The sequence below is a fragment of the Carcharhinus amblyrhynchos genome, chromosome 3, assembly GCF_965287045.1.
Source record: "Carcharhinus amblyrhynchos chromosome 3, sCarAmb.v2.hapA, whole genome shotgun sequence".
Lineage (NCBI taxonomy): Eukaryota > Metazoa > Chordata > Chondrichthyes > Carcharhiniformes > Carcharhinidae > Carcharhinus > Carcharhinus amblyrhynchos.
Window position 1 is genome coordinate 7,790,463 of NC_137326.1, and position 14,123 is coordinate 7,804,585.

Below are 14,123 nucleotides of genomic sequence, written 5' to 3' on the forward strand. Positions count from 1 at the left end.
CCAGCAGACCTACAACAGTCAACATGCTAAGACAGTCAGTTTTGGTGCAAATGGAATTTAAACCCCCTGACCTGACCAAGCCAGAACTACCCTTTCCTGAAAGGTAATGATACACTTACTATCAGTTAAATAATTTCGACTGCAGGTCAGGTATCATATCGACCACTACTATTTAGTTCACTTATATTAATTTTAGTATGTCAGGCCACCCAGGTTACATTTCCAAACAATAACCTTTATGCCTCTATCAATACAACAATGTGATTGATATAAATTTGGAACCACAGAAGCAATCCTAGAAATCATAGAAACCCTACCAGTACAGAAAGAGGCCATTTGGCCCATCGAGTCTGCACCGACCACAATCCCACCCAGGCCCAACCCCCCCCCTTATCCTTACATATTTACCCACTAATCCCTCTAACCTAAGCATCTCAGGACGCTTTTTAGCATGGCCAATCAACCTAACCCACACATCTTTGGATTGTGGGAGGAAACTGGAACACCCAGAGGAAACCCACACAGACATGAGGAGAACGTGCAAACTCCACACAGACAGTGACCCAAGCCAGGAATTGAACCCAGGTGCCTGGAGCTGTGAAGCAGCAGTGCTAACTACTGTACTACCGTGCCATGTTGAATAAATAAACAATAAACAATCCTGTTTATTCAAATCATCAGAAGGGTTTGTACAAGCAATATAGCAGAGGCAGCGTCTTGTTTTTTAAAAATCTATTTACCCCCTAGATTCATAAAGGGCACACCAGTGTACATCAGGCATTTGCATACACATATAAAGAAGTGCTGCACCTCTGTAAAACAGCAGTATTATTTCGCAGTAACAATCTTCTCTTTCAATGGTGCCAACCCATGCTAAAACTCTTGCCTAAAGTCTCGGTGTTAACCTCTTCCCTAAAGTCTCGGTGTTAACCTCTTCCCTATCATGCTGTGGCATCAGATGCTAAAACTCAGCGGTGGAGGCAACGAATTCCAATTGGAAAAGCTACAAAAAGAGGTTGAAATAATTTTATTAAAAATGTGCTTTATGAAAAAAAAGACGCGTGGAGTCTACTGGAGGCGGCAGTCTAGGTTTAATCACTGCATGATTTAAGCTTGGTTTTACTCTATGGAATGCAGAGAGCCATAGGATTCAAAACAACTCTCAAAATTAGTCAGAAAGTGGGAGTTTAACGCAATTCAACGTGGGTGTTTCATTAGGACTCTTCAGGTACAATGGTTTGGCCGCTCCAGTGTGTTAACCTGTTTTTTTAAAACACTGTCAGAGGTTTGTCTGGTCTGATGGCTATTTCAGATTGCCATGAACTAACCGAATGGTCTCTGTGTTACTACGTTCCAAGCAGTGTTGGAACAGAAATACACCGTTTATGAGGGGAGCATCACAGTGCCAGTGAAATAGGAAACATTCTCTGTAATCAGTCAAGCCTAATAATCAAATATTCCACCGGTGAAATGAAAACAGCCAGTTTATTTCTTCTTTACATGAAGTGAGAGATCTTGATATAAAAACACTGCAATTGACCACAAATCCTTCATTTTATCCCCTTCGCGCTAAAGAAACAAGAATCCAGGCTATGTCAGTTAGAAAATAATTGATAACCTAAGACAGTAAACTCACAAAAAAGGTCAGCTCAAGGGATAGCCGTAAAGCATGACAGCAAAGCCCGGGTCTCAACCAGTCTTAAGTAAAAACAAAAGGATTTTAATGCTTCAGGTCACGTTAGGAATTAAAAAAATATTTTCCCCCATACTACAGACTGTTGTTCATTGGGCGCGATTTATTCAGCTCGAGAGCCTTTTCACTGACAATGCCTTACAAGACAATTATTGATGTCTTGGCAGTGGCCAACTAACACTAATAAAAAGATATTCAGGACCAGTCAATAACGCTTACTAAAAGATCCGACAAATGCTTCACTAAACTTACAGAATTCACTCAAGGAATAAGAGGGTAAAGAAAATATTGTATAATCCAGCACAATGGATTTCAAAAAAGCATTTGTTAAAGGTAACGTGTAAGTGGCTTTTAGCAAAGGTAATAGTGGAATGTGGTCACATGAACAGAGACACGGTGAGGACAAGTGATCCACAAAAAACGATGTTGGTATTGTTCTATCTACTACAGGATGCAAAACCTAGACTTAGCAAGAGAGAAACAAAACTGAAACGTGCTGATAACATCAAACTCAGCAAGCATTCTGAAAAGTGTAGAGCACAAAAATGGACGGGGAAGTGAACAGGACAGAAGTCCAATTTTGAAAAATTCTGAACTAACGCAAATTGATAAATCAGAACAGGAAAACAAAGTGCAGCTTAAATGGTAATGAAATAGGAGAGGAGACCTGGGTTGGAGATGCACGGGCAGGTGGTTGGGGAAGTGGTCTTTTCCTTCACGTTTACTATTGTGAACAGCTATGTCAACATTTTCCATTTGGTTCTGCAGTATCACCTGTGACAGTTATGCAGGCTTTAGCCATTAGACCGACTGACTGTTCAACACCACTGGCAACGTACTTCAGTTATATAAGGTAAGGTTGGAGGCGTTGGGATTTTTTTCCTCGGAATGAATGAGATTTGATGAAGGTATTCAAAATCCTCAGGGGTCTGGATGGGGAAAAACTGTTTCCACTCATGAAAGGATCTGAAGTGGGCACAGATTCAAAATGATTGGCAAAATAAGCAAAAGCAACGAGAAACATTTTCATGCACAGAGTAGTTAAGGTCTAGAATACACTGCCAGTATGGTGGAAGCAGGTTCAAGTAGGCTGTTATCTGAAGTGGAAGAATGTGCAAGATTACAGAGAAGGTGGCTCATGGAATCAATTGGATTGCTCACTCAGAGCCAGGGCAGACATGATGGGATGAATGGCCTTCTGCACTGCAACTATTGCATGATATTATAGAGATATGATAGATAAATATAGAGATAGATGTACCTAATTATAGTTAGAAAATCCCCTAAATGCTCAAAGAATTGTACAGTGTGATCAGCAATGGATCTTGCCAACATTGCTGGAATGGAGTGCAATTTGACTGCTGGGCTCTGTACACTGATTTATTCACAGCTAATAGGCTTCAGCAGTGAAAACATAAAATGTATCCAAGTTCCCAGCCAAAAGATCACCTGCACTGTAGAACTGGACTTGCTGCCACTGGGTTAGAGGGCCTAAACTAAAAATAAATGAATGCTTTCCACCTAATTTGTTGCTGTGGTCATCCAGAATAATTCCTTGTAACCAGAGAATGGGGCTTTTCTGTGATGTTCTACTTATCAGAACTCACTCTGTGGCTCAAACGTCTTTGAAAATATGCCACAATAGTCAGTCCTTCAGGAGGTGTGATGGAAAGTCAGGCAGGCAGCAGCGGAACCATTGTGAAGCCATGGCAAATCCTAGCCGTTAAGTTGTTTCAAAGATTATAAAACATCATGTCTTAAGGATTTTATATTTAAAAATAAAAGTAGAAAGAATTTAAGTCACCAAATCAACCTACCCAACTCCAGTTAGAACAGTCTTCTGTCCCTCCTCTACCTTTAGAGTTCTTGTTGGAGTGTCAGTCATTATGCCATTAAGATGTTAATAAATTCTAATGTTACAGCCCCTTCAATGCAACGTACAATGTTTACAATCAACAAAATTAACAGCATCTCTGTTCTCTTTGAGGTCAGAATGTCAAACAATGTTAATTTAGTTTTGTTAAGTAGTGGTAAAAAAAATTACAAAAAAAAGTCCATGTAATTGAGCTTGAATTAAACATACTGATGATAAATGGAAACCGCCATTTACATTAAAATACCAAAGCAGAACAGTGGATTGAAAATAGAGTAGAATGGGAGAATGCAATGTAAAGCACTGCACTGTTGCCCTCCGAGACTATATTACTGGTCAGAGGGCAAAATGCTGCAACCACATGCTGTTGGCACCCGTAACTTGCACACGCACATGCGAACATATACTCGCACCTTATGCGAGGCTTATTGCGACAGCCATGGATTTTATTCACAATGTAAGAGTGTTTCAGTAATACAGCATCTGTTCAACAGTTACTCCATCGGTAACTGATTCCTCTTAGTGGTCCAAAAGGATCATCTTGCTAACAGACTGTTGCCTCAAAAGACCACTTTGATGCTGGCACTTAACTACCACATGCCTACCTTCTCTCCAGGAAGAATGGTACCTTCTAATCACCAGCAGCCCTATGTGAGCTGCCAATGCCAGGAACCTCTCAATGCAGCATTCACAACATTTTGATTTTTTTTTTTGAAACCCCAGAACTAGTTAGCTGATCTTACATTATCTGCCCAGGCCAACACTAGCATATGCTGCACTGAACTTGCTAACATCAAGGTCACAACATCAGCCCCTATTGTTAAATCCAGTAGCAAATACAGTGGGTGTGTATCTTATTGAAGTGATTAAAGATTCAAATCAGTACAAAACTAAAGAAAAATTACTAAAGCAAGTTCATTCGTGTCAAAAAACACCTTTAATTTTTTTTTGTCTTCTGCCAATTTTCTCGCCTGACGAAAGAAGCTCCCTGGATGGGGTACGAGTCCACAGGCTTCAGCCGCCCTTCTGTGCCTCATTCTGGTGGCAATTCTTCATGCACGAGTCTCAGTAACAAATACTAAAAGGATACTTGACCCCATCAAGCATGAACCTGCTCTCTCCCCATGGCTAACTGTCAGCTGGCTCATTTGGAAGAGTGGAAATGATAGGCGGCAGTGCTGAGCCCTTTACTGATCTCCACCAGCAAACACGCTTATGATTTAATTCAACAGACTGAGGAATTAAACCCAGGACCAGTCCGACAAGCCAACTATTTGCTACGTAATGAGCGATGCAAGAAAGTTTTGTAATAAAAGTTTGGTATATTATCACAACAGCTTCTTGTTCATTCACCAGTATTTTTGAATCTACCATGACTGTCCCAATAAGAAAAATAAATGATTACACTTTAGATTTATTGAAGGGCGGATCATAGGTTTGCTGAAGCAAATACACACTCAATCTTAAAAAATTTACCTTAATCAAAATTTTCTAAACCTTAAGATTTGGCTATTTCTCAATTTGAGGTTTAAAGAAAACATGTAGTTCTAAAGATAAAACGGTGGCAGTAATCACTGCATTGTAACTAGTTATACCACATAAAAAATATTCTTCAGCTAAGATCAACAGCCATTCTTTCATGATTTAATGACTGCAGGTACTCCTGTGGAACAGAACTATTAATGATTCTGGTCACACCTGAAACCCTCAAAAGCCTTTTCTAATTAGTTTATCATGCCACAGCTCTTGAATATGAGACTTTGAGCTCTAAGTTAGGGATACGACATCTCAAATACTCGTCTCTATGAGACTGCTCAACATTTCCCTGAAGGGGTACACATAGGACATGGAATGGTCTGGGCTGCAAAAACAGAGCAGACAGGGAAAGTAACTGGGCAGATACAACTCTTGCACATCACTCAATTGTGCCAATTCCTGTCTGGCAAGCTGAAACTCTATCCTTCCTGACCCAAGCCTTGTATAAGATACAGGAGCAATTGGAGAAGGGAGAAGGAAAAACAAGACAGATATTAGGACAACAAAATGGAAGCAAAAGATGAAAAAGCACAGCATTCTTCAATTAGGTTTTGCTTGTAGGAAAAGTGTCTAATAACGCAAACTGCTAGCTACTGCAGCAATAAGTAACATACATCAGAAAATCACTGCACTTGAGAAGGCCCCTTCATTAAAAAAATACACAATTCAACCCAAGCTAAAAAAGCTCAACAAAAAAAAGGGGAAAGAAATGTTACAGTAAGTGGCAGCTGTGTATCACCTTGACAAGGTTTTAACACCATAGGGAGGAATAGCACTGTTTTTGAGCACGTGTGCGTGGTTAAATACACAGAGCAACAAACTGGAGACTGGCTATAAGGCTGAACTGCTCCAATTGTGCAATTTGACAATTTTTCCACCCTTCTTGTTCTTGGAGATCATTTGTCACCTCCGATTTATATCACACTGTGGTTATGCTGAATACCCATGATAGATGCACAACTTGCATTTCAGAGACCCCTGGATTTGGAGCAGCTCATATCTGGTCTATTTTTTTTTAAAACACAATTCAGGGATCTTTAAAGCTTTATATGAAACATTAACACCTATCCCAGGTACTTTTCAATGTAACACTCAGCGGTGAAACCACTGAAGCGATCAAAGCTTTACAACAATCAGTTTTTTTTTAAAGTTTTTTTTGGCAAGAACTGTTCACCTACTTATAGAAGTAACAAAGAAACACTGAATCTCATTCATTTCATCTTATCAAAAATTACATTTAGTCTTCGTCTTTGTTGTTCAGTTTGATAATTCATAAACCAACATTTTTTTCTGGTTTTTGGAAAAAAAAATCAAGATACAGAATATATGCTTTTAAATCCAAGAAGGTAGGTAACGAAAAAAACGAACATATGCCACACATTTTCCCATCCCTGGCTGGGCGGTAATGTATTTCATCATTACATCGTAGTTGCCCCACGGGATGGTAAGAGCCAGAAAATGCCGCTTTGCCCATTTATTTTTTCTGTGGGGAGTTTTATTTGTGTGTGGATAATTTTCACTTTGCTTTCATCAAACTGAGAAGGCACTGGATAACAACGTGCCTATATACCAGGATTCTCCAAGTCCAAACTGGTACCAAACAAGGAGACAAGTTGTTCTTCATAATTCACTATATTTCTCTTCATGATGTCCATGCAAGGGCCTAACAACCTTTCAAATGCTTGAATATCCATCACTGCAGAGGAAACAAAAAAAAATTTAAAAACTTAATAATCTTACTGCTCTGGGTCTACAAAATATTTCATACATTAAGTCCAAAGATATGTGGTTAGGTGGATTGGCCACGCTAAATTGCCCCATAGTGTCAGGGGGCTAACTAGGCTAATTGCATGCGGTTATGGAGATAAGGCCTGGGTGGGATTTTGGTCAGTGCAGATTCGGTGGGCCAAATGGCTTCCTTCTGCACTGTAGGGATTCTATGAATTCTACGATTAATTTGGTTAGAATAACGTAGAAGGGCAAAAAACAGATGATTTGAGTTGAGCAAAAGGGCAAGGCAAGGTTCTAGCTAAATATTTAGCCTCTCTCTTGAGCTCCTTGAACACAATAAGAAGTCTCACAACACCAGGTTAAAGTCCAACCAGCTTATTTGATAGTAAACCCACAAGCTTTCGGAAACGCTGTTCCTTCATCACATGTGTGGAAAGTTCCACACACCTGATGAAGGAACAGCGTTTCCGAAAGCTTGTGGGTTTACTATCAAATAAACTGGGTGGACTTTAACCTGGTGTTGTGAGGCTTCTTACTGTGTTTACCCCAGTCCAACGCTGGCATCTCCACATCATGAGCTCTTTGAAACAGGCATTCCCTCAGTACTGCACCTAAAACTAGTTTAGCCTAGATTATTTTCTCAACGATCAAGTATTAAGTAAACAGTACATGACACAGCAAGCTAGGCATTTGGTAAAGTGGCACATCAAAGGATTTAAGAGTAAGAGGCAATTTGATTGAAACATTTTATTTGTTCATGGGTGTGGGTGTTACTGCCTGGGCCAGCATTTATTGCCCACCTCTGAGGGAACCACATTGTTGTGGATTTGGAGTCACATATCAGGCAACTGATTTCCTTTCCTAAAAGACATTAGTGAATCTGATGGGATTTTCACAACAATCAACAGTTGACTGATTGGTCATCATTAGAACTGTTAGATTTTTATTGAGTTCAAATTTCACCATCTATCATGGAGCAATTCAAACCAGGTGCCCAGAGGAGATCTCTGGATTAATAGTCCAGTGACAATACCACTACCCCACTGCCTCCACTCGATTCTATGGGGTCTTAGCGAGGTGGATGTGGAGAGAGGTGGATGTGGGAGAATTTAGAACTAGGGTCACCCTTTAAAACAAAAACCTTTTCGCTCAGTGTTGACTGTCTATGGAACGTTTCCTCAAAAGGTGGTGGAAGAAGAGGCCTTGGATATTTTTAAGGACCAGGTGGATAAATTCTTGTTAAGCAAGGGGATGATAAGTGTAACCGGCAGAGCAAGGGAGGATAGGCGTGACGTAGATTTATCAGATTAGCCATGATCTTATTAAATGGAGAAGCAGGCTCCAGAAAGGCTGAATAACCTATCCTGCTCCTTGTTTGTATTGCATTGAGACCCCATGGTAGGTATCACATTGGGTGGCATGACGGCACAGTGGTTAGCACTGCTGCCTCAGTGCCAGAGACCCTGGTTCAAATCTGGTGACTGTCTGTGTGGAGTTCACACATTCTCCCCAATAATGCGTGGGTTTCCTTCAGTTCCTCCCACAGTCCAAAGATGTGCAGGTTAGGTGGGTTGGCCATGCTGAATTGCTCCTTAGTGTCTAAAAATATATAGGCTTGGTAGGCAGAGTTAGGAGAGGGGGCCTGTGTGGGATGCTCCTTCAGAGAGTCGGTGCAGACTCATAGCATTGAATGGCCTCTTTCTGCACGCTAGGGATTCCATATGAGGTTATAAAGGGGCTTAGCAGAGGCTGCTTCTGCTATCAGGGGAATTAAGCACCCAGTGGCACTATTGATAAGCAGTTGATCATTTGGGGATAAGAAAAAAAAATATTCAGAGGACTGCAAAACTTGGTTATTTACTTCGCAAGTGGTTGTGAATGCTCCAACATCGAGTATATTCAAGTTTGGGATAGATTGATTTTGATCTCAGAACCAAAGGAGCAGGAGGGAAAGTGGAGTTGAGGCAGATGATTAGTGATGACTCTCGAATGGCAGAGTAGGCTGGAAGGGCCAATAGTGTACTTTTGTTCCCATTTCTTATGCTATTATCTCTAACAAAATAGACTTTTAAAGTGAAATATGGAGATCACCTGTGGGTTGTGATAGGATGTCCACAGCATTAGTAGAATTGGATGCACATGTTGGAAAAGATCCATTTATCAATCACAGACAAACATTACAATATAAAGTCACTTGGAAAGAATAAAAAGTATTTTGGAAGAAAAATTAGATTTTGTCAGACTTAACACCAACAAAATAGAAGATAAAGAATACTTACCTAAGCACTTGACATCTCCAACAGCATATGCTGAAGCTGCTCTGGGTTTATTGGTAACCAGTGCTAGCTCTCCAAAATACTGACCCTTGGTACATCTGGCAATCTCTACCTCTGTCTTTTCCTGTTGACCTGCCTGTGTCTTAAGAAAACCAGATACAGGAAGTTGAGTACATTGTGTGTTTATTTCTGTATTAACCAGTTTGTATCAAAACCGGTTGAAGAAAGCACTGAATTATAAAATGTTCACTGAAGAAAAGTGCACTCAAAGGGCCCTCAACCAAATTTTAATTCATGATTTTTCCCATCCTTGCACCCATTACGCTCCCATTGATTAGACCTCCAAAGCTGAAGCTCACGTACAAGTATACAGAAACTTGTAAAATTCAACCATCCAAATCTTAAAAAGGTAGTCCGAGTTTTTGGAAACTACCTATGGGCGAACTACAAAGAGTGGAATTGATGCATTTGTCATTTCCTCTGGCTAAATTATCTAAGTTTTGTTGAGGCATTTTGATTCCTGTAATAAAGCAGTCAGCTACATTCACAATTTAGAAGTAATGTGACAGGGAACAGAGTTAGAAATTACTGTCAAGTGCATAGAAAATTTCTCGACCGTCTGAAAAACAAAGAGTCAACATTCAACAGTCATGGGGTCCACCATCAACATTTAACATTTAACCTGCCTTCTTCCTGCTGTTTGTCTGTGTATGCCATTAGGCTGATGTATTTTTGCTCTCAATTTCTGGATTGCCCATAATCTCTTAGTTTCTTTCTCCCAGTCTAGAAGCAGCAGCTTCAATAAGACCTGGAATGCTCCTCTCCTGTTCATAGTTGCTGCTATTTTACCCACTTTAATCCTCTGTCTCTACTAGCTCCTGCCTTCGTATTCATGAGTCAGATATTAACATCTTGATCCACTCTTCCATTTTCCTTCCCATGCAAGCACAAAAGATGCAACACTTGCCCTTTCTTTTCCATTGTCCTAGGCCCCAAGTAGTCCTTCCAGGTGAAACATCAACTTACTTGCACAATTTATAATAAATATGCACTGTCCACCATGTGTAATCCTCTACAGTGACCATATGCAGACTTGTTACTTTTAATTCTTCATCCCACCCTGGCCTCAGCTTTGGATCTAATGAAGCTCAAGGCAGCCTTGAACAGAATTGCAACTTTCAATCAGATACTTCATAATCTCTGGACTCAACACTTTGAGAAAATTGGAGTGGTTTGTTACAATCAGCAAACGTAGATAAATAACTCTACTCATCCTGTTACAATCCATCTTTGTCTTGCATTTAATCACCCCTCACAGCACCTTCCACTGGGTTCTACCCACTTATCCATCCATTTCATCTGATTCTGCACTTGCTTAAAAAGCGAAACCCCTATCTTTTTTCAGTATCAATGAAATGTCATTGACCAGAAATGTTAACTCCTTTCTCTCACCACAGACACTGCTGGCTATATGTAACTGTAAAATGTGATCACTTGGTCTCTATTTGTAAAATCTCTTACCTTACTCTTGATCATGATTTTCACTTCACCCGATTCTACAATGTAAAAGCAATCAGCTTTCTCGCCCTGTGTAAAAATAGAAACACTTCAGCTTTTTTAAAAAAAAAGTACCACCTCAGAGCAATTTGTTGCCTCAAGGGTGAAACTGTGTAGTTGCTTAAATCTTGTAATGTGCATGCACATAACTGTTGTAAGAATTAAGATATTCAATGGAATAAATTTCACTTGCTGCAGACAACTTGACAAACATTTTATGAACACAAAATAGGGCAACTAAGTAGAGGAGTGGTTCAGAGATTGTGTCCTGGAGAATAAGAAGGCATAATCTAAAACTGGAGCTTGGCCACCTAGAAATGAAATCCGGAAATAGTGAAAATCAAGAACTCGCTCCCACAAATGATACTGAGGGTAAATGAAATTTCCCAGGTTGATTTTGATAGACTTTAGTTAGGCATGGGTTTTAGGGGTCATGGAGCAAAGACAGACAAATAGAATTGAGGTGCAGAGCAATACAGGCTTGAGGAGCTAAACGATTTATTCCTGTTGCTATGAGTATCTGGGGTCAGAATTTGACACAGGCTCAGTTTAATAACACAAAACCTGTCCCCATTGTTTGCTTAGAGAGTAAATTGGGACAGTCTCAGAATTATTAGTTCTCATGGGCTAACAGTGCCAACTGATCAATGTCCATGTTGCAGGGCACCCAGAAGCACTGATGGAGGTAAGTATTTCCACAGTTTTGAGATTATACGAAAGAATAAACTAGGAAAGGAGCGTGTTGACCAGTTCTGATTACAAGGCAATGCGATGAGGACAACAGTTAGGATACCATTTTTCAAACTTTTGATGACCAAGAGGTGCTCCTCGTAAGCTGGTTGTAGCAACATTGACAAAGAGAGAAGGTTGGAACAGAGAGGGATTGGAGGCTCATGAACTTCTCATCAGAAATGTTTTTTTTCCAGCATGTAAAGATGTTTGGTATTCATAGAATCATAAATTCACTACAATACAGGAGATGGCCATTTGGCCCAACAAGCCTGCACTGACAACAGTCCCATCCAGGCCCTATCCCGTTAACCCTATATATTTACCTTCCTAGCCCCCCTGACACTAAAGGGCAATTCTACCTAATCCGCACATCCTTGGAGTCCTTGAAATCCGGTAAGAACAAAACGTGAAATAGTGACATGAGTAGACCAATCGGCCCCTCAAGCCTACTCTGCAATTTATCATGGTTGGAAAAATAACAAATGCACTAGTGATAATTTACCAAAATTTGCTGGACTCTGGGGTAGTTCCCACAGATTGGAAAAAAGCAAATCTGATGCCATTGTTTAAAAAAGGAGGTAGACAAAGACAGGTAACGATAGGCCAGTTAGCTTAACTTCTGTAGTAGGGAAAATGCTTCAATCTATCATCAAGAAAGAAATAGCGAGTAATCTGGATATAAATTGTCCCATTGGTAAGATGCAGCATGGGTTCATGAAGGGCAAGTCATTTTTGACTAATTTGGTGGAATTCTTTGAGAACTTTACATGTACAGTGGACAATGGGGAACCTGTGGATGTGATGTATCTGGATTTCCAGAAGACATTTCACAAGGTGCCACACCAAAGGCTGTTGCATAAGACAAAGGTGCACAGTGTTATGTAATGTAATAGCATAGATAGAGGATTGGTTAACTAACAGAAAGCAAAGAGTGGGGGTAAATGGGTGTTTTTCTGGTTGGCGATCAGTGACTAGTGATGTGCCTCAAGGATCAGTGTTAGGACTGCAATTGTTTACGATTTACATAGATGATTTGGAGTTGGGGACCAAGTGTAGTGTGTTAAAATTCACAGATGACATGAAGATGGGTAGAAGAGCAAAGTGTGCAGAGGATGCTGAAAGTCTGCAAAGGAATATAGATAATCTAAGTGAGTGGGCAAGTGTCTGGCATATCGAGTAGAATGTTGGTAAATGCGAGGACATCCATTTTGGTAGGAATAACAGCAAAATGGACTATAAATTATTGGGTAAGAAATTGCAGCATCCTGCTGTGCAAAAGGACTTGGTTCCTTGTGTAGGAATCTCAAGGAGTTGGTTTGCAGGTGCAGCAGGTAATTAAGGCAGCAATTGGAATTTTGTCCTTCATTGCTATAAGGATGGAATTTAAAAACAGCAAGGTTATATTGCAGCTGTATAAAGTGCTGATGAGGCCACATCTGGAGTACTATGTACAGTTTTGGTCTCCTTACTTAAGGATATACTGGCACTGGAGGGGGTGCAAAAGAGATTCACTAGGTTGATTCCGGAGTTGAGAGGGTTAGCTTATGAGGAGAGACTGAGTAAACTGGGGCTATACTCATTGGAATTCAGAAGAATGACAGGAGATCTTATAGAAATATGTAAGATTGTGAAGGGAATAGATAAGAAGCAGGGAAGTTGTTTCCATTGATGGGTGAAAGTAGAACTAGGGGGCATAGCCTCAAAATAAGGGGAATCAGATTTAGGACTGAGTTGAGGAGGAACTTCTTCATACAAAGGGTTGTGAATCTGTGGAATTCCCTGCCCAGTGAAACAGTTGAGGCTACCTCATTGAATATTTTTAAGGCAAGGACAGATAAATTTGAATAGTAAAGGAATTAAGGGTTATGGTGAGCAGACAGGTAAGTGGAGCTGAGTCCACAAAAAAAATCATTTATGATACTTAATGAATGGCGGAGCAGGCTCGACGGGCCAGATGGCCTATTCCTGCTCCTAGTTCTTATGTTATGTTCCCACCTCAATTCCACCTTCCCAGACTATTCCAGTCCCCTTAATTCCCTCAGTATCCAAGAGATACTGAATCTAATGGTCTTGAATCTAATGGTTAATTTGTTCCATTCTAAAGCAATTTCAGAATCTCCAGGATTAATCCAATTGGTTCACTAATGTCCTCTAGGGAAGGAAACTTGCCATCCTTACTCACCTGGTCTACATACAACTTTCAGTCTTACATTGATTTGGTTTATTCTCAAGTGCCCCAAGCAAACTACTCAGCTGCGTTACCAGCTTCTCATGGACAGGCAATAAATGACGCCTTGCCAGAGATATTCACAGCTGGCAATGAATAACATACAGTTTTTTAAAATCAGCACTGGCTTTGAATTATCCATATTTTAAAAGAAGTGGGTTCTGGAATATTTAGTTTGTAAGTAGCTTGTCCCCAGTAGCTCAGCATTTTTAAGGCAGCGAACAGTTAAATTAGGTCCGATTTGTGGTCCATGTGGAATTAGCTGATCTCAGCCAGGCGGTGTGATTCATTTCAGCAACTCTAATGGAAAAACAAGCCAGATTCTCATCAAATTATCACCTACTAGAAGTGTTCATTAGAATTGTTGTGATGTTCCCTGAAGTTCAACAGCCTACTCACACACACACATGTGAGGAATAGTTAGTTTTAAGTATGCTAAAGTAGGGGGGGTATTTAATATATGGATAAATTGCTTTTCTACATAATAGAACTAATTTG

At 40.2% G+C, this 14,123-nt stretch overlaps 1 protein-coding gene across 1 annotated transcript in view; it reads right to left on the reverse strand.

Moving 5' to 3' along the window:
- Positions 1-1,466: 1,466 nt before the first annotated feature.
- Positions 1,467-14,123, reverse strand: part of prkar2aa (protein kinase, cAMP-dependent, regulatory, type II, alpha A) — a 246,097-nt gene continuing 233,440 nt past the window's right edge. The window contains exons 9-11 of the mRNA XM_080218686.1: positions 10,631-10,696; positions 9,113-9,251; positions 1,467-6,798 (exon numbers count right to left, since the gene is read on the reverse strand). Of these exons, the coding sequence (XP_080074812.1) occupies positions 6,665-6,798; positions 9,113-9,251; positions 10,631-10,696 (339 nt within the window). The 3' untranslated portion in view covers positions 1,467-6,664. The remainder of the gene's footprint in view (positions 6,799-9,112; positions 9,252-10,630; positions 10,697-14,123) is intronic.